General features: G+C 37.8%; 3 protein-coding genes across 4 annotated transcripts; 1 reads left to right on the top strand and 2 right to left on the bottom strand.

The window, feature by feature from the left end:
* The first annotated feature begins 452 nt into the window (after positions 1 to 452).
* LOC131980315 (ras-related protein Rab-8A-like) lies at positions 453 to 5,782 on the top strand. Its single transcript, XM_059344525.1, has 8 exons — positions 453 to 634; positions 1,217 to 1,277; positions 1,798 to 1,858; positions 1,976 to 2,053; positions 2,169 to 2,258; positions 2,402 to 2,467; positions 2,617 to 2,667; positions 2,906 to 5,782. The coding sequence occupies exons 1-8, from the start codon at positions 511 to 513 to the stop codon at positions 2,993 to 2,995; spliced, it is 621 nt and encodes a 206-aa protein (XP_059200508.1). The 5' UTR covers positions 453 to 510; the 3' UTR covers positions 2,996 to 5,782.
* A 2,232-nt stretch (positions 5,783 to 8,014) lies between these two features.
* Positions 8,015 to 13,770, bottom strand: cib3 (calcium and integrin binding family member 3). 2 transcript variants are annotated; one of them, XM_059345085.1, is made up of 6 exons: positions 13,720 to 13,770; positions 12,983 to 13,017; positions 11,994 to 12,105; positions 11,349 to 11,496; positions 8,488 to 8,683; positions 8,015 to 8,315 (listed from the first exon to the last, which is right to left on the bottom strand). In XM_059345085.1, the coding sequence occupies exons 1-6, from the start codon at positions 13,768 to 13,770 to the stop codon at positions 8,294 to 8,296; spliced, it is 564 nt and encodes a 187-aa protein (XP_059201068.1). In that variant the 3' UTR covers positions 8,015 to 8,293. The 2 variants fall into 2 exon arrangements, with proteins under 2 accessions (XP_059201068.1, XP_059201069.1); XM_059345086.1 differs by lacking the exons at positions 11,994 to 12,105; positions 12,983 to 13,017.
* A 4,379-nt stretch (positions 13,771 to 18,149) lies between these two features.
* Positions 18,150 to 21,191, bottom strand: admp (anti-dorsalizing morphogenic protein). The gene is made up of 5 exons (XM_059345141.1): positions 20,608 to 21,191; positions 20,363 to 20,499; positions 20,135 to 20,257; positions 19,837 to 20,026; positions 18,150 to 18,853 (listed from the first exon to the last, which is right to left on the bottom strand). The coding sequence occupies exons 1-5, from the start codon at positions 20,900 to 20,902 to the stop codon at positions 18,429 to 18,431; spliced, it is 1,170 nt and encodes a 389-aa protein (XP_059201124.1). The 5' UTR covers positions 20,903 to 21,191; the 3' UTR covers positions 18,150 to 18,428.
* Between the last annotated feature and the right edge of the window lie 1,250 nt (positions 21,192 to 22,441).

Genomic DNA, 22,441 nt, shown 5'->3' with positions numbered 1-22,441 from the left:
GAACCAAAATTCAAAACAGTTAATAACCTTATTGGGGCTGAGATGGATAAACCAAAGGAAATAAAGGCAAAATGTATTATGACCACTTTGAATCTGGCACCCAACACATAGCTCATTACAAAAAAACTAAAACTAACACTAAAACTAATAAAAACTAAACTAAAACTAAGCATTTTCAAAAAATAAAAACTAAACTAAAACTAGAAAACTCACTCTAAAAACTAACTAAAACTAACTGAATTTGAAAACAAAAATTCACAACGAAATTAAAACTAAAACTAATGAAAAATCCAAAACTATTATAACCTTGCAGTAGACTAGGCCACTTGAGTAAGTAGGTGAAGAGAGTAAAGGCCCACAGGTCGCCGTTAGATGGGTTTATACATTATATCTTTATATGGGCCTACAGTCTATCTGGTTCCGGGCCAGCAGGGGGCGTCATCATCTCTGTCATTTCTGTACCGTCACATCGCTGCTTCGCCGGGCGGGATTTCCGCAATAATATCAAGTATGGCGAAGACATACGACTATTTGTTTAAATTACTGTTGATCGGCGACTCCGGTGTGGGGAAGACCTGTGTCCTCTTCAGGTTTTCAGAAGACGCCTTCAACTCAACGTTTATCTCAACTATAGGTTTGTTTTCTGCTGGTCTAAACTGTGTGTTTCTGTCTGTTTACAGTACGCCAATGGTCTGTCTCCGTCTACTTGCTGGAATGCTAGCTATGCTACGCTAGGAAGTAGTTTCTCTTTGTCATTAATAAAGACTGTTAGTATTTTTTTAATGTCCTAAATATACATAACGGGTCAACGATGGGTGGCGGGGGCAGCAGTGTTACCCGTGGGGTATGTAGGAGGTAAATGTATGAGTATTAACGCTAGTGTTATCTTTTAAATGTATGCCGGGTGGCTCCCCTATTTGCGGTTAGCGAAGTGGCTCTAGCGTTAGCCGTTAGGTGTCGACTACATCCTGGTAAGACACCGGAAAACCTGCTATGCAGCGCGCTGTAGCTGATTAATATAAGCAAAAAATGCGCGGTTTTTCTTTTATGCACATATTTGCTACCATATGCCGTTACAAGAAGCCGAGTGGCCGTTTATTCTCAGTCCACAAGTGTAATTTTTTCAATCATGTCGACCAGTGTTTGACAGGTAGCTACACTAAGCTAGCAAGCTAACGTTATGATTGACATTCATGATCCTTCTTTATCCCTCCAGGCATTGATTTCAAGATTAGGACAATAGAGCTTGACGGCAAGAAGATAAAGCTGCAGATATGGTAAGCTTATTAATAATTGAATTCCTTTCTTGCAGGATGTGTGACACGCTGGCAGGGTGTTTGTCAATATTTGGGAAATAAAGTGAGGATGATAAACACATTGTACCTCACATGTGGTTGCCTACAGGTCATAAACACTCATAAATTGTGAATTATCTGCCGTTAAAGTTATATATTTGTTGTAATATGTAATGCACACGTTGTCTGTGGTAATTTAGGCTGAAATGATTTAACTATGTGATCTGTAACATGTCTTTAGTTACAACATCACTGGTTTTATTGCCTAAATATTCATCAACCTAATGTCCACGTAGACCTGTAATGTACCAAAGATTTATACATGATATATTTATACATCATACATTTACACCCTGCTACACTAACATGTTGGTAAAAGTCCACATACCTCCTTAATACACAGCAGGCGTACTTAACTGCAGTGAGATAGTGATGAAATCTTAAAGGTGTTTCATATTTATTCATAAACTTTCTTGTAAGTGACAATTCTGGTGTTTTTCAGGGATACAGCTGGTCAGGAGCGCTTCCGAACAATCACAACAGCCTATTACAGAGGAGCAATGGTGAGTGTCTTCACATGTTGTCAGGAAATTGGAACATAAATCCATTTTTTTTCCCTCGGAGGCCACAGCTCCTGAGCTCTGTTAATCTGAACACATTTGATTTCCTTTTCTTTTCAGGGCATCATGCTTGTCTACGACATCACCAATGAGAAGTCTTTTGAAAATATCAAGAACTGGATAAGGAACATAGAGGAGGTTAGTTGCTTAAATAGATCCTCTTTTACATGATTGCTACTTGAATTATCAAAATGAAATTAAATGTAGAGTGGTGTTTTTATGAAGTTAATTAAGTTTTCTTCTCTTGATCCAGCATGCATCATCTGATGTTGAAAAGATGGTCCTTGGCAACAAGTGTGACATCAACGACAAGCGACAAGTGTCCAAAGACAGGGGGGAGAAGGTGAGAAGTTTGAAGTTAAAATAACACATTGACAGGTTATATTTATAGTATATAATAACACTGGTACGCTAATGTAATAAAAGAAAATATCAGGAGACTGGGTCAACTATAATGTTGTGTATTTTGTTTCCATTTTCCCTCAGCTCGCATTAGAGTATGGAATAAAGTTCATGGAGACCAGTGCAAAGTCCAACATCAATGTGGAAAATGTAAGTAGCCATTCATCCTTGAGTTATAATATGTTTAATGAGGGGTTAAATTGTTTTCAAATTGAAACTGATAAACTGCGACACATTGTCCATGGATATTGTCAGAGGCTGTTTTTTTAATGTGTTTTTTTTTTTTTTTTTGTTCACAGGCATTTCTGACACTCGCCAGAGACATCAAATCAAAAATGGACACAAAATTGGTGAGAGATCTGTGATAATACAACTTAGTTTTAAACAATGTGAGAAATTGTCAAATGTAATAATGATCTTTTCCAGCAGAACTTACATCATTTAAGTTTGTTATATATGTTTTTCAAGTTCCACATTTTTCACTATCCATTACAGTGTGCCTGTGGTTATGATATAATATATGAGTGTTTCTGTAAAGAACCATTTGAGAGTAGCCGCTGAGCAAACAATGACCGGTTTATTTTGCAGGAGGGCAACACGCCGCAGGGGAGCAGTCATGGAGTGAAGATCTCAGAGCCTCAGAAAAAGACCAGCTTCTTCCGCTGCAGCCTCCTCTGAGGACTGAGGCCTTCCATACTGGCTGCCAGCTGGCTGGACATAAATGGACTGTGCTTGCTCTTAGCACTTCCTTCCCCTTCCTTTCTTTCTACCCATCCATGGCCTGTCCTCCCAGTCCGCACAAACCATTATATTCCCAGTAAGCGGAGGACTTTCCCTCCTCTCTTCCTCTTCTGAAAGCTTCCAGTGGTGCATCTCTTCCATTTTAAGGATCTATTGTCTTCATGGGTCGGAGTGCTTGATTGGTCGAAGACTCAACCAGGAGCATTGAGCGCATGTTGCTTATCACACAAATGACAGGCTCTTACTTCTGATGTTAGTCTCTTTGTACCACACACTCATATTCCACGCAGCCAGTAGCACAACAGAGGATGAGAAATTGTTAAATGTCAAGGTTTTGGGATTTCAGACACAAATGTGATATTTAGATCTATTTTTATTAGTGCCCTCTAACTTTTTAAGTGATAAATATCAACTAGAGACTGACAGGCTTGAACTCTCGTGAAACAGAGTTGCTTTTCTTTTCATTTCACCACTTGAGAATCATATCGCGCATCAGGCAGTCAAGGATCAGAGAGGAATCTGATTTAAACCTTTTCCATTTGAGTCCTGCTCTTTGCTTTCAGTCCTTGACAATCATTTGATGTGACATAAAATGTGTCTTGCATCTCGCCCTGATCATAAAGCACTGCCTCCAACTGCTTTTACCTTTCTGCAATAGCTTTCAGCGGCTGGAAGCCAGCTTGGCAACACAAAACCTAAAAATATAATCCAGAGCTCAGTAGACAAAATTCTGTTGTCAAATTATCGGCAGAGCATGGTGAGGTGCTTCTGTGTAGGCTTTCTCTGGTGTCGTAACCAGCAGGAAGTGAAAATGTGCTTACACTGCAATGTTACCCATATGTAAGAACAATATTTAGGAAAATATCAGGATGCGCACGCTGTATATTCTAAATAATCCTGTAAAAAGGAGTGTAATAAGACCCCATTCACAATTATTATAGATTATTCTGCCACTTATTTTCTTGATTAATCTATAATTCTTTCGTCTATGAAACGTCAGAAAATGGTAAAATATGCCATTTAAAGTTCCCTTAAGCCTAAAGTGAGGTCTTCAAATCTAAAAAAAACTTCTTTACTACCACATAAGACAAAGAAAAGCATTAAATCCTCACATTTGAGAAGCTGGATCTAGCGAATGTTTGGTATTTTTTTCTTTAAAATTGACTAAAAAAAGCTGGCAATTTCTGTCCTGACTGATTGTTGCCTTTAATTAGTTTTGGAAGGTGTCGTAGCAGCTCTGATTCACAGTCAAGCTAAATGACGTCTCCGGTTATTTGATCAGCAATTAAACTCAGTCTTGAAGTTTCGCACTGTAAGCCCCTTCTCCCCCTGCTATCCATGCAGCTCTCCTTGCACTTTACCAGTAATTCGTGTTTTGTGTGTAGTCTGTGCCAAGTGATAGTTTTGCAATACAACTATACAGTTACGTCGTTAAAAACGTTTCGAGTCTCGGTAATATAATGGGCATAAATCCTAAAAAAAACTTTTTTTACTTCACCTACTTATAAATGACTTGATCTCCTTTGCTATTTCACTGCTAGTGATCCACTGTCCAGGTATTCACTGCAAAATATTACCCTAATGTACTTATATATATTTATAAAAAGGAAAAAGAATTAGCCAGGCTGTTTCTATGCTACTGCCCTGCCAAATTATACTTTAAAAGTGATTTTCTTTTTTGGCTTATTACATAAACGCTGGCTTGAAAGATGGTTAGTATTATTGTTCACTTTCTTGTGTTTGTGTTTTATTGTGGACAGCTAGGTGGCACTAGAGGCACAGTATGCACTATAGGAGACCACCTGAACTCAAATTATAATCAGTATTTTATTAAGAGCGTGAGCCACAGTGAACTTGTGCGATCCAAACATGTACCCGCTATTTAACATTGATGTTGAGTCTCATTTTTTCCCCCCGTTGTTCCTCATGTTTCCTTCCTACATTTGTTACATTTGTCTGAAAATCAAACTCCTATATGCACAATATCAAGGGAGGATCTGCTTTTGCTTGCCTGCACCTTTTTCTTATTTTTCTTTTTTTAAATATCAAATAATTTGGGACCTCATGACTACCATGGCCATTTGTCTTAACCGCTAATACTCAGTTCTGTCATCGGTGAGCTATGCATTGTGAATCTTGGACCTGTGCATATTTATGTAAAGTAATTTTCAGACATAATTGTAGACCTGTACAGTTGAATGTATGGGCTTTTTTTTGTTTGTTTCGTTTTGTGTCATTCACTGAGCCAAAAACAGGACTCTGTTTGCAGAAATGGCATTGCGAGTGGGATTGAGCATGATGGAGGATGAAACAGAAAGTGTCTGGATGTTGACATGTGGAGATAGTGCTGTTGTCTCATTGAAGTGATACTGTAGCTTTAAGTCATGAACAGAAACGGGGAGCAGACTTTTGTGGGACTCAAACTGTGTCAATTTCAGCTGAAATGATACTCCCTCTTTCTGATTTTGTTTTTAAATCATATCTTTTAATAACATACTGTACATCCCTTTTTACAGCCATATTTTCATTCCACCGATTGTGAAGTACACAGGGAGAATAATACAATACATTTTGAAGAAAAAAAGTGAAAAAATATTGTAAATATCACATTGAAAAAAAGAGATCTACTTAAATTGTACTGTACTTTCTAAACCCATATGAAAATGTATCTACAATTTGTAGATATGTGTACTTTTGATTTAATAAAATAAGATTATAAAACTTTATTTATTTGCTATTCACTGTCTTTATTGGCTGCCTGTCAGAGGAAACTACACTGTTAGTTGACCCCGTGCTCCCACAATGCTTGACTGCTTTCATGACAAATAGCTCTCCTTTTATTGGCCCGCTGTGGCCCACTGGAACATTCTGCCATGTGTTTCTTTTATAGTCTGGTGTAACTGAACCCCTTTATATACAAAAAAGCAAATCTACTGTTGATGGTCATAACTAATGAGCCTTGTCTTGAAGGATCGGCTGATGCCTCGACCTGACTATAGACCTGCAGTTACATCATCACTGGTGATATTTCTGCTGCTGAGATCATCAAAGAAAAACAGTAGTGGACTCTATATTAGAACAAATCCAATCTGTTTATAAAAAAGTAGGGATGCACTATATCGGGGGGGGGGGGGGGGGGGCAACCTTTACTAACTAAAGAGCCACTGTTGGCCAAAAAAAAAAGAAAATCTCGGAATGGAGTCGCAAACCTTATATTGATCTGAGTATTTCTCAATAAGTTACTGTCAGTGTGAGAGGGTGATTAAACCTTTACGTGTTTAACAGGCCACACTCCAATACAACAACCCCAGGCAACAAGGGACTTGATACTGTGACCTGTTTCATATTTCTAAATATAAATGTAGACTAAGAAAGAAATATTTTATTTATTTAATTAGTTAGAACAGTGACATTTCAACCCCACTTGACGCATGCTGATCATATCCAATTTCTTGAGAATTTAAGAGATGTCATTGCACAAAATTGTGAAATCTCAAAGTTCCAAGTGTAACTGTGCCTTTTTAATTAAATAAATAAATAAGTAATAATAAATAAATAAAATATCCTATATCCTTTCTCTATACAAACAGTATATGAGGTTGGGGGCCCGTGGTAGGACGAATATTTGGATTCACATATAATGTTTCTATCATGAACCCTTTGGGACGGGGAAGCTTTTAAAAAAACAAAAAAACACATCAATGTTAGTTCAAAAAGAAAAAAAAGAAGAAAGATGAGTCGAGAGCAAAGTTGAGGCGTTTATGGAAATACGATCCTGGCAGAGTGCCCCTGAGCCCTTTATAAAGACTGCCTCACCTCGCCTGAACAGACACAAGGAGAGAACAACGAGATACATCTGGAGCTTAACAGGTGAGTAAACTGTAATCCTAATGTAAAAAGAGACACTGTACTGTTTTAAGTTGGTGTTTCCTCATTATTGCGGTCATTGATAAGATTTAATGAGATTTATATCATTTGTAGCAGTTTTTGTTTATTTACGTCACTTTAAAAGTAAAAGCATCCATTCAAATCAAATGAAAATTGACTTAAACGTGTCAGATTTAGCCAAACGGCAACTTTTACTCAACCTTTACTAACTAAAGAGCCACTGTTGGCCAAAAAAAAAAGAAAATCTCGGAATGGAGTCGCAAACCTTATATTGATCCTAAAATGAAAATTAAACAGCCTAATAAGTCTAAATTAGCCTACCAACATTATTAATAGTCATATTGAGCATTTATTAATATAATTTTGAAAACTAGTCGATCCGGGGGAACTCAAAATTGGCAAAACTTAAAGTTTAAGGCGCCGGGCCTGAGACTTACATAAGCTATGAAGCACATTTTAGTTGACTTAAATGTCAAAACTTTTTTTTAATATGCTGTAAAAAGGCTATACAATTTTACAATTGAGTAATACAAATGGTTTTTGGTCTACACCATTGATAAATGAACATTTTAATGTAAAAATATGTATATAATTTCTTTTGTCTCAGCCACGGGGAGCCCCTGCAGGCGGCCTAAAGAGCTACATGAGGCTCTGGAGCCACGGGTTGGCCACCCCTGCACTATATGATAACCAGACTTGTTCTCATGGCTGATAATTTCACATTTTTGTATTTTAAATAGAAGTTAAAATCCTGTAGCTTATGCACAGGTTGTGAGGGTCAGAAAGGCTAAGATTTAGTGATTTAATATGGCAGCATGACTGACACAAGTTTTTTTTAGTAGTGCCTTAACAACTTAATAAACATACTTAGGCCAAATTCTGTGCAAAAGCCAAAGAATTCAAATGAAAAACTTTGTCATAATTAAATGGTAAATGTCAGATTTCCACCAAAGGTGCATAGCACCCCCTACTGTATTGGAGTATGTAGGTGCTGCAGCAATCTATCTTCCCATTATCAGTGGATACTTCATTCACTATAATTGAATCACTATAATAATGCATAATGTAAATTTTCCATTATCAGCCTGATGTATACTGTGCGTTCCTACTGTATAGCTTCTGTTAAAAACCTGACAATTCACAGTTACTCATAGTACTCACTCTGGAGTTTGATTATCTCTAATGAAGAGCAGTAAAAAATGAAACACAAAAATTGAAATTGGAGCTAGATAGTTGGCTTTTGGTTGAGATGTTCAGGATTCCCCATCTTCCAGATATTCTGCAGTATTAGTAAGTCCATCATTAGGTAATATTTAAATTTAGAAATGCAAATGATTGCTTCTTCTTTTATATCCTTATGTGGAAGGTGCTGTGAACACAATTTAGAAGTCAGAGTTAAAAACAAAGGTATGAATAGGAGCAGAATGTGAATGCACATTAAATTACAATCATTCATGCATACCAAAATACTTAAAAATGTGTTCTTATGTCCTGTACGTAGCTGGTTTCACTCTTTATTATATCTTTTGGTCAATGTTTACCTGAGGAAGTCTGGAGCTCGAACAATCATGTGCTGGAAGTCCTCCAGAGACAGACGTCCGTCGTTGTCCAGGTCCGCCTCATCGATCACCTTCTCACACACCATCCTCACCTCGTCCTCCGTCAGCTCGTTGCGGGTCAGTTTGTTCAGCGTCTTCTCCAGGTCTGACTTGCAGATGAAGTCGTCGTTGTTGAAATCTTGCAGAAAACAGAGATGATTGGTTCATTAATTGATTTGTCAAACCCAACATGGTCTCACAGGAATCCGTGAAATAGCCACGGATTTCGCTTAACTCAAAATCCGTGGAATAGCCACGGAATCACTCAAATTTCCGTGAAACTGACACGGATTTCGCTACAATGCAAGTTAATGACAGTCATATCCCGTGGCTATTCCAACATACAAAGTGATTATGTACATTCACTGAGTGAATATTTAGAAAATAAAACATATATTTCACGCTAGAAATGTGATCAAAATCCATTTTTATGCAGAAACTAAGTCAAAATATAGATTTTTTCACAAAAAATGAGAGAACTGTCCGCCATGTTATTTGTTCTGACCGCCGGGACCTTAAAAGTCACGTGACTTGGAACAAACCAATAGGAACAAATATCCATGGAATATCCACGGGATATGACTGTCATTAACTTGCATTGTAGCGAAATCTGTGTCAGTTTCACGGAAATTTGAGTGATTCCGTGGCTATTCCACGGATTTTGAGTTAAGCGAATCCGTGGCTATTTCACGGATTCCTGTGAGACCAGGTTCGTCAAACCACTATTTTGATAATCCCCTGTATATTCTATAATACATTACTAAACTAAATACATTTGGTTTCTGGACCAATGTGGTTGGGTAAAACAAGTTATTTCACTATATCGACCTGGGCTTTTTAGAAATTGTGGATGTCTTTCACTATTTTCTGACATCTTGTGATAATAAACTGTTAGTTGCAGCTAGAAATATCCTTAATATACCCTGAATTCCAATTTTTTAAGCATATTTTGCAGCTGATTTTTTTTCCAATTAAGTTTATTGAAATTATCATCCCCCCCCCTTCTCTTAATTTTAATGCCCAGGTGGAAACTGCAATGTAAGGGTCATGTTAAACAAATATCTTAATGTATACTGATTAAAAATATGAGTTGAGTCTTATATATCCAACCAGCACACCCAGTCCTTCATCAGAGAGGTAATTTCAGGTATCGGAGCTCATGTGGCCTCATCAGTCTTCCTTTTACAGTATGTCACCTTCCTTGTTTTTTTCCCTCTATTATTCTGAATAATGAATGAAAAGTTTCCTTGATCCATGACCAGGGGGATGTGTGCGTAACCTCTTCACCTGTCATCGTTTGTTAATTAGGGGGGACACCAGCGCTGAGGACAAACTGGGCTTTGACAAGCTCTTTGCCTCTATAATGGGCTGCTCAATCATTTATAACATTCCATGCACCATCCATCCTGCTTACAGCTCCAAAGACCTTCACCATGATCCCTTTTCATATGCTTATACCCGGGGACGAGTTATAATACAATGGGCCCCTCGGCACAGGCATGCAAGAGGCCCCCCACACTGTCTACACAGGGAGAGGAGCTACTGTTAGTCATTTTGCAACCAGTTGTGCTCATTTTGTGTCACTTTGTCATTATTTGAAATCTATTTTTTTTGTTATTTTGCTTCTACATTTAGTATATTAGTATATAAGTCTTTGTATTGTTTTGCATCTATTCTTTTTGTCAGTTTACATACCTTTTTAGTTGTTTTTTCTTTTTGTTGTCATTTTGGGTAATTTGTCAGTATGTGTATGTTTTGGTCAATTTTAGCATCATCATTTTAGCATCTCTTTATGGCCGTTTTACATCACTGTAGTTATTTTGTGTATTTGGTAGTTGTTTTGTTTATGTTTGTCACATTGTCTACATAGGGAGACATCTACTGTTAGTTATTTTGTGTCTCTTTAAACTAATTTTGCATCTAGATTTACTAACTGTCATTTTTTTGATTGTTTGAAATCAATTTTAGTTGTTTTGCATCACTCATTGTTTTGCTTCTACATTTAATCTTAATTTCAGATAATTCATCTTAATTTCAGATAATTCAATTTTAATCAAGTGTTTACAATGTTTTGAATTTATATTTTAGTCGACGTTTGCTTGACCTTGTAAGAATTTTTCATCTGTTTTTAGTCACACAGTTTTACATGTAGTTTTGTCTCTTTGTAGTCAGTATGTTTATGTTTGGGCCTTTTTATCAGTCAATTTTCAGTCATTTAGTGTCTCTTTATGGGCATTTTGCAACTCTGTATTCATTTTGTATCATTGGTAGATGGTTTGTGGTCATTTGGTGTCTCTTTGTGATCTTTTTTTTTTTTCAGCAACATTTTATGAATCAAGACCCCTGAACCTGTGCCTGGTAGGCTCATTCACTAATAAATCCATGCTTGCACCATTTTAAACTTACAATTGATTTAATTAAGTTATTGCACAAAGGTGGGGCCTATTTTTTGTACTTTTTTACACTTTGAGCCGAATCATATCTTTGTGGCCTGGAGACCCCGTGCTGTCTTTCATATGTGTTTGTGGTAAAATACAATGGGAAAACATAAGTTCTCTATCTGTGATGGATGGTGGCAGTACTTTTAACAGCACTTGCCTGCCCAAATTCAAAACAAGTTTATTTGGATTTCTGTGTTTGCAGCATGAAAGTAAAACCATAATATCACTGTAGGATAATAAAATGTGTATTTCTATGTGCAGTACTAGGATTGATGAAATATTTTAAACCAATCTCAACTAAACACAACAAAATTGGAACAACTTGATATTATTATTTTTTTCTAAATTCCTTCAATATTTTACCATAAATTTTGAAAGCGTAGTAGGCCTTGAGGTCGCGCGGCGCCATCTCACTCAGGACTGAAAACATGTCCAAGAAGTCGTCCAGTGTCATGTTTCCCTCTCCGTCCTCAGAGAAAACCTCAGCGATCCTCTGACGAAATGGGTTGTCCTGTGCAGAGGGGACACCAGGACAATTTTAACAGACTGATAAAACTCATGAACAATTCAGTGCAGTTAATCAGACATAATTCTGAATTGGAGCTTGTTGAACTAAATGGCTTTCTTGTGCATCATGATGTTTTCTTTCAGTTTATATCTCATATTCTTGTCTATTTTTTTCTTATGAGAACTGAGCTCTATAATTTGGTTAATAATAATAATGACTATGATGGCAAAGTATAATCGAACTCTCCCTTTCTCAGGACATGTCAGTGGCCGGCGTGTTAACACACCTGTTTACCCTGCTGTCATTGTGTAAAGAGGCATATAATTGACCCATTTCCAACAAGTGTGCCCTGAGGGACTCACCAGCATTCTTCAAGTTTAAAGGAGTCGGGTAACGTATAATGTTTCAAAGAATTCTGTCGATTAGTTGGCCATTAATTATGGATTGGGAACACAGGGAGAGAGCGGGTCTGCAGGGTGTGCGTGGACCAGTGGGTCTACCTTCAGCTCTGGCATGCTGCCAATCAGCTCATATGGTAACTTCACATCTGGCTGGCTGGTGTAGTCGAGGGGAACGAGCTGCGGTGCCAAATCCCGATAGCGGTCAAACAGTCTAGGGAAGGTTTGAAAAATTAACTTTCAATATTAAATTACAATATATCTTCTTTAATATGTTGTTGTATTTTATGGAGCAATTCAGGAAAGTTAACCCTATAAAGCCTGAACCATTAAATAATTGCTAGAATTTGTTTGTGTTTATTGAACATGCTGACAGATCATTTAAAAAAAAAAATCCAAAAACAATAGGGATATATGATTCTAATTTGTATCATATTTGATACATCAGTTCTTTTTGTGCAATTTGTTGCTCACAGTTTGTTTTTCTTGAACTAACATATAAAACCCAACATTTTTAACCTTTTAAGGCTTTACTTTCTTTTAACATTTTCCTCAAACATGCAAAATATTTTTTTCCATATAACACAACATCGTACATCTGCTGATATGAAGTTTTCACGCAGCAATGACTGATCCACCAGTGGAACCTGCATATAATTTTTGCTATATCTTGTATTTTTGTGCAATTTGTTGCTCAGTTGTTTTTTTTCAACACATGTATACATCAGGTTTTTCAGGAAAAAAATATCACACTGATGATGTATAGGTCTCAAAAACTTGTGTATCAAATATGATACACTTGGCTTTATAGGGTTAAGCTGGAAAACTTTTGCTATTCATCTCTAAACTCTCTATTTTGGTCAACACCAAAAACACTGAAAAAGTTACAGTACAGTCAAGTTCTGAAAGTAAGTTTATAAACACCATGATCTCACTGGTACAGTAGTCTGACCCACAGTAGGACAGACCTCCTGATACTGTAGTTTAGAGTTACACTGTAGTATTGTGCAGAATATTCAGCTGTGTCATGTGCATCACACCAGCCATGACTCAACAATAAGATTCTGATGTCAGTGAAATAATTTACTCACCTGAGAATTTCTTTTCTCGTGAAATATGTACAGTCCTGCAAAAACAATCAGATCATGTCATGACGTTATTGCAAAGAGTAGTATGATGCAGCTGTTGTACTCATATATATAGTGTTAGTATTAGTAGCAATTACGCTATAATACTATAAAATACTCCAACAAAAGCCATGCATTTCAAGTTTTCTTAGGTAAAAGTGCAGAAGTCTCTGCAACAAAATGTGCAGATTAATATCACTCATTATGCAGAATGGCCCATGTCAGTGTGATGTTTATTATGACGTATCTGCATCATAAATTCTAAAATAATCATATGTATGTCATAATTTTTTAAAATCCAAAACGTAGTAGTAGAACTAGTAACTATAGTCGAGAAATAAAAAAAAATAAAAAAATGTATCTGTGAAACAAAGTTGAGAAGAGGTATAAAGAAGTGGAACTATTTAGATAAAGTATAAGTTTCTCAAAAAAAGAGGTAACTATGTTGAGTAAATGTCCTTAGTTAACTTCTACAGATCAAACAGATAGACAGATAGCATAAGTCATAGTATATTTCAAACTTTTAACACTTTTAACACAAACATTCTGTCACTAACTTTGGAGTTGACGCTAAAATGTCAGATCATGTCATTTAAAGGCTGTAGAGTGAAGTCTGACGTCTGTATTACCTTGTTTACAGGGCTTGTTTTGATAAGATAAGCACCATTGAAAGTGAGTGAGAAAACAGGATTGACACCAACCTGATAAGCATCTAGCTGCTGTGCTGTGAAGATGGTCTGTTTATTCCCCATGTCTGAGCGCACAAACACCAAGCCTCAGGTCCATCGCTGCTCCACCATCAACTGCTTTTTTAGGGTGTGTGGATATGTCAGATATGAAATACTGGGACAAAAGGAAGCCAGAGCCAAAGAGGAGATCAGGTGTCGGGCTGCCACAGGGCCCTTTGGTCCCATTATAATGGCAGCATTTCATCGTTTTCTCCATTGTGAATAGCAGCCCCTTTGACAATGAATAAGGGCTGTCGTCCAGCATCATGCCAAGTGGTATCAACCCCCTTTAGTGCCACTCTATGGCCAACGCCTCGGTCACAGCTCAGGTTTCGCTCTTTGGAGACAGGGTTTTGTAGTGGGCAAATAGACTTTTTGATGGGAGACAAGTTTTGTTTCAGCTGAGAACTCCATTATTGCATATTTATCCAGTTATTGAATACATTTTCCCTTTAAGTTTTAGATGAGGTATTGTATATCTGATCATGACTTAATAATGCATTCATTTTGCACAAGAATTATGACTTGAGGCACCTGAGACAAACTTTGTACTGCCCTTATAATTCAGAATAGCAGATAAACACCAGTCTACATGACTAATAAAGGTTTTTTTTATCTTCAATAAGGGAGAATTAGGTAGAAAAACCAGTGACACAAAGAAAGGCTTATGCAAATTGAAAATTATTCCAGCAAGGTTTTTTTTATTGTGGATTTTGCACAAAGGATGCTGTTTAATCCAGTCTTTGTGGTGATTTAGACTTATAGCAAACACTGTGACCAGCTCACTGTCTCATATAAGGCCAGTTTATCAAAACCTTACATGAACCTTAAATTCAGGAATTATTTTTCACTGGTTAATACATCCATCCATTCTCTGCTGCCTCTCCAGGTTAACGTCATTCGTGAATATCTGCTATAAACTGCTAAATATTGGATATGATAATACAAAATTCCCAGACATAGTGTTCATCTATGCCAGGGGTCGGCAACCTTTACTAATAACAGAGCCACTGTTGGCCAAAAAGAGAGAAAAAAATGTCGTAATGGAGCCTTACAATGAAGATAAAACAGCCTACTGAGTCTAAACTAGGACTGCAAGCAGTACTGGACGAATAAAAATATTTTGTCTCTTTCTGTATTTACCAAATTACTCTACCTGAGTACTGTATAAAATCACAGACGTGTTAATAGAGATTTCAACAGTCTTTGTCTGTATAATGCTATTTTTTCCAGCATTCTTTGTGTATCGATTGCACTGCATTTAGCATTTTCTCACATGCTGACACATGCTTTATATTTTTCTGAGGGATCGGCCTGGGCTTTGCTCTGCGACTCAGTAACACGACAGCCAGAGAAATAATATACTTCACCTTCCCTGGAGAGCTGTTGATTTGGATGCTGCATATGCCGCTGTTTCCTCTGATCACATCCACTCTGATCACAGGTTCGATCCCCACATCTTACAGTCAAATGGCCAGCAGTGTGTCCTGCACAAGCAAATCACCATCCAAATTACCCACGTTCTCTGTCAAACCTACTGATTAAAAATTGCTTAGTACAGTGATGTTATCTGCAAGCAGATGTTCAGTTTAAAAGCATTTATCTACCTTTTTTGGATTTGCTGAAGCCAACAATATTAGAAAAATATAATGCAGTCCAAAACAGCAACACCACCACTAACTTCTGCCTCAAACTTTATACTATAAACACATAGGTGAGATGAATTGCTGAGCTATGGCATTGAATTGCATTAAATTGTACAAGCTGTTGGTAAATTACCACTTCTTGGCTTTAGTTCCACTGTACAATATGTTCATGGAATCCAATAAATTGTACTTATTTTACTTATTTTATTAGGTGCTGGTGTTTGTAGCATTACTCTTTTCACATTCCACATGTCTTATTGGGTTTTTTTTTAATATGCTGTCATTTTTTACCAATCTCTGGTGCAAGAATTTCTTTCCGCATTCTTATCTTATGCTGAAGTACAGTGTGTAAAAGTGTTTCCTATGTGAAAATGTTTCCCAATGACAATATGCCTCTCTATATCCTGCACATATAATCATGTCAAACTTGCATTCTTTTTTTATCTATACTTTCTTCTAAATATGTTTAGCCATTCACCTAAGATGTGGAGTAACATTCTTGCATGGCACTTTCTTTTCATTTCAGGCATGTCATCTGTCAACAGGAAGATTTCTGGGGAAATGGGGCTCCTGGCTCTTTGCTATTACCTGATGACAACCGTCATGGCATTGCTCACTGGCATCATCCTAGTTGTTGTTGTCCTGCCATGGAAACCACCCGGGAACGCTACAGCGCCCTCTGGTGGTAACGTGGAGGCTGTGCAGACTGTGGATGCCTTTCTGGATCTGATCAGGTGTGCATCAAAAAAAAGATCAATCAAATAAATCAGTTAATAAATCACTTTACTTTGTTTCCTTGCTTTGCAGAAACACGTTTCCCTCAAATCTGGTGGATGCTTGTTTCAGAAAGGTCAGATATACAGCCGCCATTGTTTTCTTTATTGTCTTTTCATAATTGTACTTGTCAATAATTATGGTTTTTCTTATATTTTTTGCAGTATAAAACATTTTATTCCAAAATCCACAGTGTCAATCTGACTCAAACAAGTAAGTTCAGTCTTTTCTTTTTCTCTTCTTGGTTATTGTGAACAAAAAAATTCTATTTATTTCAATCTTTACAATCATGACTTGTAACAGCATTTCTGCTAACTCTGTAGATGACACAGTGCCAATGCCAGGCACCTTAGAAGGGGTGAATATTTGGGGTTTATTGGTCTTCTGCTTTGCCTTTGGCCTCATCCCGGGCAGTATGGAGGATGAGGCAAAACCTCTGAGGGACTTTTTGGCTGCCTGAATAAAGCCGCCATGCATCTGATCCACATAGTCATCTGGTAAGTCAACAAAACCCCAAAAACTATCATTTTTGGAGTAGAATTCATGGTGGAGCTGCTGGATTAGACTGTATTACTTTATGATTGTGTACCTTATGAAATGGCAGGCAGGTATATATAATGTACAGCCTGTAAATACATTATTTGCATATTTTTGATGTCTCACAATTCAGGATATTTTCTGCATATGTAAAGTGAATCATCATTAATCCTTAAATGTATGTAATTCCAGTCTCACTGCCACAGTTACAGCTATTGGGGCTTCAGGCGTCCCACAGGGAGGCAGCGTATCTATGGCGATAGTGTTGGCATCAGCTGGACTCATTTATCATCACTGTTGACTGATTCTGTGAGACTGTCTCTGTTTTTTTTGTACTGTCAATGTTGTGGTTGCTTCTGAAAAACATTAGACTTCCTGAACTTGTGTGTGTGGTTGTGCTCAGGTCAAATTTAGATGTTTGTACTTCCTGTTGACAGAGATCGCTTGAGGACGACCGCCAACGTGCTTGGTGACTGTGTTGGTGTGGGCGTGGTGCAGCATCTTTCCAGACATGAGCTGCAGTCCTGAATGCTTAGTGGAAGAAAACAAAGTGACACATTCTAACTGAGAGCTAATATGCAGCGCATCATGCTAAATTATCTGCCAACATGGGTTAGACTGTCGAGTCTGTGTAAAGACACACAGATTAAAAAAAAAAGAAGTCCTTGTAATTTCAAATTATTTTGCTGCCTTTCTTATCAGAGTTACACAACATCATTTCAGGAGTGTTAAAAAAATATATACAAGAGGCAGGAGCAGTTCTAGATCGTTTCAAATAGGGGGACCATGTCTGGTGAATTTTGTAGATTTTAAAATTTAGAATATTATGATCTGAGTATATGAACTCCCAATTATGTCTTTTGTCTTGATAGCATTTGTTGCTGTGGTTATGTCTTGTTAGTCTCTTGCTGCTGCATGCAGTTTGAGAAGGATCTCAATTCTTTATTATGCCATTTTTCGATTAGAAAAAAGACAAAAAATTTCAGTTGCTCTCTAAAGCTGTGAATCATTTCGTGAGAAATTGCCAAAAAATGTACAGATAACAATGCCAATGAATTAAATATACGTTAAGTTGAGCTTTTTGTTGCGATTATGCACCTTTTGCAGCCACAGTTACATGCTGTCGTCTTTCCTAATTAAATATGTCTCTTTTAAAGGATAACATAACTGCAATAAAGATGGATCTCTAAGCTTGGGGATTGATTTTGTTTGAAATGTGCTGATGACATTTCTTCCAAATCAAGTTGTTGTAGCTAAAACACTGCAAGCATTCTTCAGTTCTTGGAGTATTCATAAATACTGCAATGATTGGTTTTCTTTACTTTGACCAAACGTTGACAATTTCAATGGCTAAATTATTTTTTTCTTCTGTCATAATTAATAACATCTTCCTGAAATAATGTCACACTTAACAGTGAAAAGTATTGTGCAAATAAACTCATGCCGTTATCTTTTGTTTACACCATTTATTCTGACTGTGTAACAATTTACAACATAAAATATATACATTCATATCTTTCATAGGAAATCACTTCCATCACTGCCATATATTATAATTTATGGGTATTTACATATATTACAATGCCACATGTGACTCAGCACATTACTCATTAGTTGCAATTACATTTTAAAGGGCAGCTGGCTATCTATGCACCAAAACCCAAATTTACATTGTATTTTTAAAAATGAAAATCTGTGCAGACCGACACCAGTGACAAGTTGATGTCAGTGGCAGCCACAGCTTCCAGCCACCATGTCATTATACTGTTTCAGCACCACATTCTCATCATCGTCGAAGTACAGCAGGTTGATGGAGAAGAGCTTGTCGGGCACGCAGCACGGCGTCTCGATGCCTTTGATCAGCTTCAGAGCGTTGATGATGGACTGCACGGTGGCGTGGTTGGTGGGCCTCATGTTCTGACCCAGAGGGAAGGAGCAGGAGCCTTTGCAGTGGTAAGCGTTGTAGCCCCGGGGAGACACGATCCAGCCCGACCAGCCGATCTCCTCGAAGTCGACGTAGAGGGGCAGGCGCTGGCAGGGCATAGACACGCCTTCCTCCTCGCTATAGTCCAGGGAGCGGGCGCTGCGGGAGGGAGGACCTGACATGGGGGCCTGTGGCAGGCTGGAAGTGGGTGTGGTATCGTTTGGATCTGGTGAAGAAAAGGACAGCGCTTTTTTAGAAAAAATTGTATATTCTATTAAATTGGGGTACAGCAGGACATCTAATTCAAATTCAAGCACATCTAATTCAAATTCAAGCACATTCAAAGCATTTTTTCAGGGAAAATAATTCCTGAATTTAAGGTTCATGTAAGGTTTTGATAAACTGGCCTTATATGAGACAGTGAGCTGGTCACAGTGTTTGCTATAAGTCTAAATCACCACAAAGACTGGATTATACAGCATCCTTTGTGCAAAGTCCACAATAAAAATAATAATAAAATAAAATAATAATTTTCAATTTGCATAAGTCTTTCTTTGTGTCACTGGTTTTCACTGGTTTTTCTACCTAATGTCAAGCTTTTACAGCTAAATTTAGCTGCAGTAAATGATATACAAATGTACAGTACATGCAGTATATACAGTATGCTGATAAATTATTGTTTTCATTGTATTAAATTAGATGTAATTGTGCTATAAATTATGTTTGTCATGACAGATTAAAAGAAAACACCACGAAGTTTAATGTTTCAAAATTAGTCACTTGTTTGTAAGTAGACTAAATTTCAGGCAAAACTTGTATTTTAACACATTAAAATACAAGTTTTTTTCAATCATTTCCAGCACCAATAGGAAGTTAAATTAGCAAAATATGTTATGTTCCTTATTTCCACATTGCTTTTATTCTGAAAAAGGGTTTGGTTGTCAGCAGCCAGTTGATAAAGGTATGGTTTTGGACACCAGATTTTGCTTAAGAAACTACACTTTGTAAAGTATAAAATATACAGAGAGTTGTTGATGGCAAGAGACAAATTCTTAAGAATGGGGGGTTGCTTCTCAGAAGCCCCATAATTCTTATCTACACTCCTGTTTATCAGTAGTTAGCCAACAAAAATACCTGAACTGTGCATTTTACCTATTGTTGGGTATAACCTGATCAATCAAATTACATTAAAGTTGACCTTAATCTTACCTATGCTTTCAAGAGTAGCAGAGCGGCGGCCATCGTCGGTGAAGAGGACCAACATGGGCTGTTTGCTCTGGTGGTGGTTGCGTCCTGATGCAAAGCGGATCAGTTTCGGATCCACTTGGCTTCCTCCCAGGGTCCGAACCACCACATGGAGCCCAAGATTGCTGCCTTCATCTACCATCCAGGAGCGGACCTTAATGAGTAAGTTCACATTAGTTAATTAAAACACATAAAACAGGCAGTTATGTTTCAGAATGCAGAAACTGGAGGAATGCAGGTCTAAACAGATGTTGATACTTACTGCTTGTGTGATGGTGAACACTTCCCAACCAGTAGAGTGAACTGGGATGAGTCGAGAAGACAGCAGCTTCCTCGCCAGTGTGTTGTTGTTCTTGCTGGTGTCAAGCAGCTGGTAAACACTAACCTGGATGAAACAGAAGACATGTGGTTACAGTAATGTCCCAGAGACATGCATCAGGGTGGATTCACTGGTTTTCACTGAATTAATGCCTTGTTTAGTGGTGCATACCTGGCAGAAGTGGTGTCTGTTGAATGTCAGTGCAGCCTGAGGCCGCAGCTTGAAAAGATGGAGCTCTGCAGTGAGAATCTTCTCAGTGCTGGCAACCGTGGACAGATTGAACCTGAACTCCACCTGCTCACTGCGCACTGCAATGGAAATTATATCATTAGGAACCAGAACAAACAAAACGTGGCCACACTTACTTTGTCAACAGAATCCAGTTGCAAACGCATGTATGCATGCACAAATCTTACATTTGTCAAAGAAGCTGCGCACAGTATTCCCCTCTAGAAGATACGGGTCCTTGGTCACACCGTCCACATCTGCAACCGTGTTGTACAGATCGAGCATGTACTGAGGTGGCTGCTTGTGTCTGTGGATAGCAGGGGGATCCTCCATCCCAAAAACTTCCAAAAGTCTCTTAATAGCAGCTGAGCGTACTTCCTCTGACTCGTTCTCGGCGGTGAAATGATTCTCCAGGTAGCTGAGTGAAGGCCGTGCAGCGGCAGTGCACAGCAGAGCGGCAAAGCTGATCACAAACAGCAACATGTCTGAAGTTTGAGTAGATTCCCTGGTGTCCGTCGGTGTCCTCGAGCCTCACAACCGGCCAGCAACTTGGAGTTGGAGTGACTGCGTTGTCCTGGAAGCTCCACTTTTTATATCAAATGCTTCCGATCACTCTCCAGTCCCCCCAATGCCTTGGTAAACAGCAGTAAAGATGCTATTTGGTCGCAAATGTAAATCACCAATCAGCGAATGTAAAGGGAGACTAATGGCGGCGTTAACAAGGTGTGAACTCGATTGTAGATTTCATTCATGCCCATTGTCCCCACGTCTGGCAATAACGCCTCAAATAAACTAATTCCAGCCTTTGAAAAAGCTTTGTACTTACTGACCAGTGGTCGTGTTATTGTGGGATGTATTTGATCTCTGATTTATCATATTATAGTAGAAAAATGTCAAGAATATGAAGAGAATGAACTTTTACCTGATCTGGTGAGATAGGGGCACACACCATGGGAGGTTAACTGCGCCTAAATGAATCCATTAATTTAGAATAATGGGCACTGTGTCTTAGGTGGAAACCAATTACTTCGGCAAAGAGACGGGTGTCGCTGGTTACACGTCGCGAGATTTACATAACTGCTTATCCAGTTACAGCTGGATAATCACCAAATTTGCAGTTTTGTGTTTTAAAAGAGAAGCCTGATATCCTGCAATGGCAGTGCTAAAAATATTTCTCTATATAATCTACAAAACTTTCGGACTATTTAGACACAATATACTAGGTAAAGTGTACTGGTAATGGTTTGCAACATACACTGGAAATGTTGAGATTCAGTACAGTCCTAACCTTCATCACGTTATATACAGGAATATATGAATCAGATAAATATATTATCATCTCTGGGCATGAAAACAAATCGAAACTATTCTTTTTACTTATTTTTCTATAACTCTCCAAAGTAAACTCCATTTCTTTCCAGGGATGTCTCACTGTGGTTAACCCATTTGGTTACTTTGATCTTTACGCACAATTACGCAAGAGCAAAAGATGCATTTGCACTGTAATAAACATTTAAGAGATCAATGTTTTTTTCTGACATGACACCTGTTAAGCAAGTCATAAAACCCCTTCTCTTAGGATGACAGAAAATAAACCCCACAAAAGAGTTGTTTCACACGTTCATATCAAAATAAGGAGCTATTAACTACCTGCACGTGTGTTTTTTCAAAGGGGCACTTGCAGAATTGGCTGGCTTTTGATGTGCTCCTTTCCTCAAGGCTCATTTTAGCTCTTTGAAACTCAGGCTCTGGCAAGTATTTATGATTATTTCAGATTTCATTGATACATAGTTCAGTTGAGCTTTTTGTTGGGTAAGGGTTAGTTTACGATTACATGTTGTCGTCTTTCTTCATGAAATACGTCTCTTTTAAAGGATAACATAATAGCAAGGAAGTTAGATCTCTGAGTCTGAGGACTGATTTAATTCAATTCAATTCAGCTTTATTTATAGAGCGCATTTCATGCACAAGGTAGACTCAATGTGCTTCACAATGTATACACATAATTACAGTTAAAAAAAC

This window comes from Centropristis striata, chromosome 11, assembly GCF_030273125.1.
Source record: "Centropristis striata isolate RG_2023a ecotype Rhode Island chromosome 11, C.striata_1.0, whole genome shotgun sequence".
Taxonomy (NCBI): Eukaryota; Metazoa; Chordata; class Actinopteri; order Perciformes; family Serranidae; genus Centropristis; species Centropristis striata.
This window is presented reverse-complemented; position numbering and strand designations above follow the sequence as displayed.

Excerpts from the sequence above, each read along its gene's own strand:
- LOC131980315 (XM_059344525.1), top strand. The coding sequence starts at position 511 with ATGGCGAAGACATACGACTATTTGTTTAAATTACTGTTGATCGGCGAC. Across the intron at positions 1,859-1,975 it reads CCTATTACAGAGGAGCAATG|GGCATCATGCTTGTCTACGA; the intron begins GTGAGTGTCTTC and ends TTTTCTTTTCAG. Across the intron at positions 2,468-2,616 it reads CCAACATCAATGTGGAAAAT|GCATTTCTGACACTCGCCAG; the intron begins GTAAGTAGCCAT and ends TTTTGTTCACAG.
- admp (XM_059345141.1), bottom strand. The coding sequence starts at position 20,902 with ATGTTGCTGTTTGTGATCAGCTTTGCCGCTCTGCTGTGCACTGCCGCT. Across the intron at positions 20,027-20,134 it reads TGTTCACCATCACACAAGCA|GTCCGCTCCTGGATGGTAGA; the intron begins GTAAGTATCAAC and ends TTACTCATTAAG. Across the intron at positions 18,854-19,836 it reads TGCTACTCTTGAAAGCATAG|ATCCAAACGATACCACACCC; the intron begins GTAAGATTAAGG and ends TTTCTTCACCAG.
- cib3 (XM_059345085.1), bottom strand. The coding sequence starts at position 13,770 with ATGGGGAATAAACAGACCATCTTCACAGCACAGCAGCTAGATGCTTAT. Across the intron at positions 13,018-13,719 it reads AGCAGCTAGATGCTTATCAG|GACTGTACATATTTCACGAG; the intron begins GTTGGTGTCAAT and ends TTGTTTTTGCAG. Across the intron at positions 8,684-11,348 it reads CTACGCTTTCAAAATTTATG|ATTTCAACAACGACGACTTC; the intron begins GTAAAATATTGA and ends GTTTTCTGCAAG.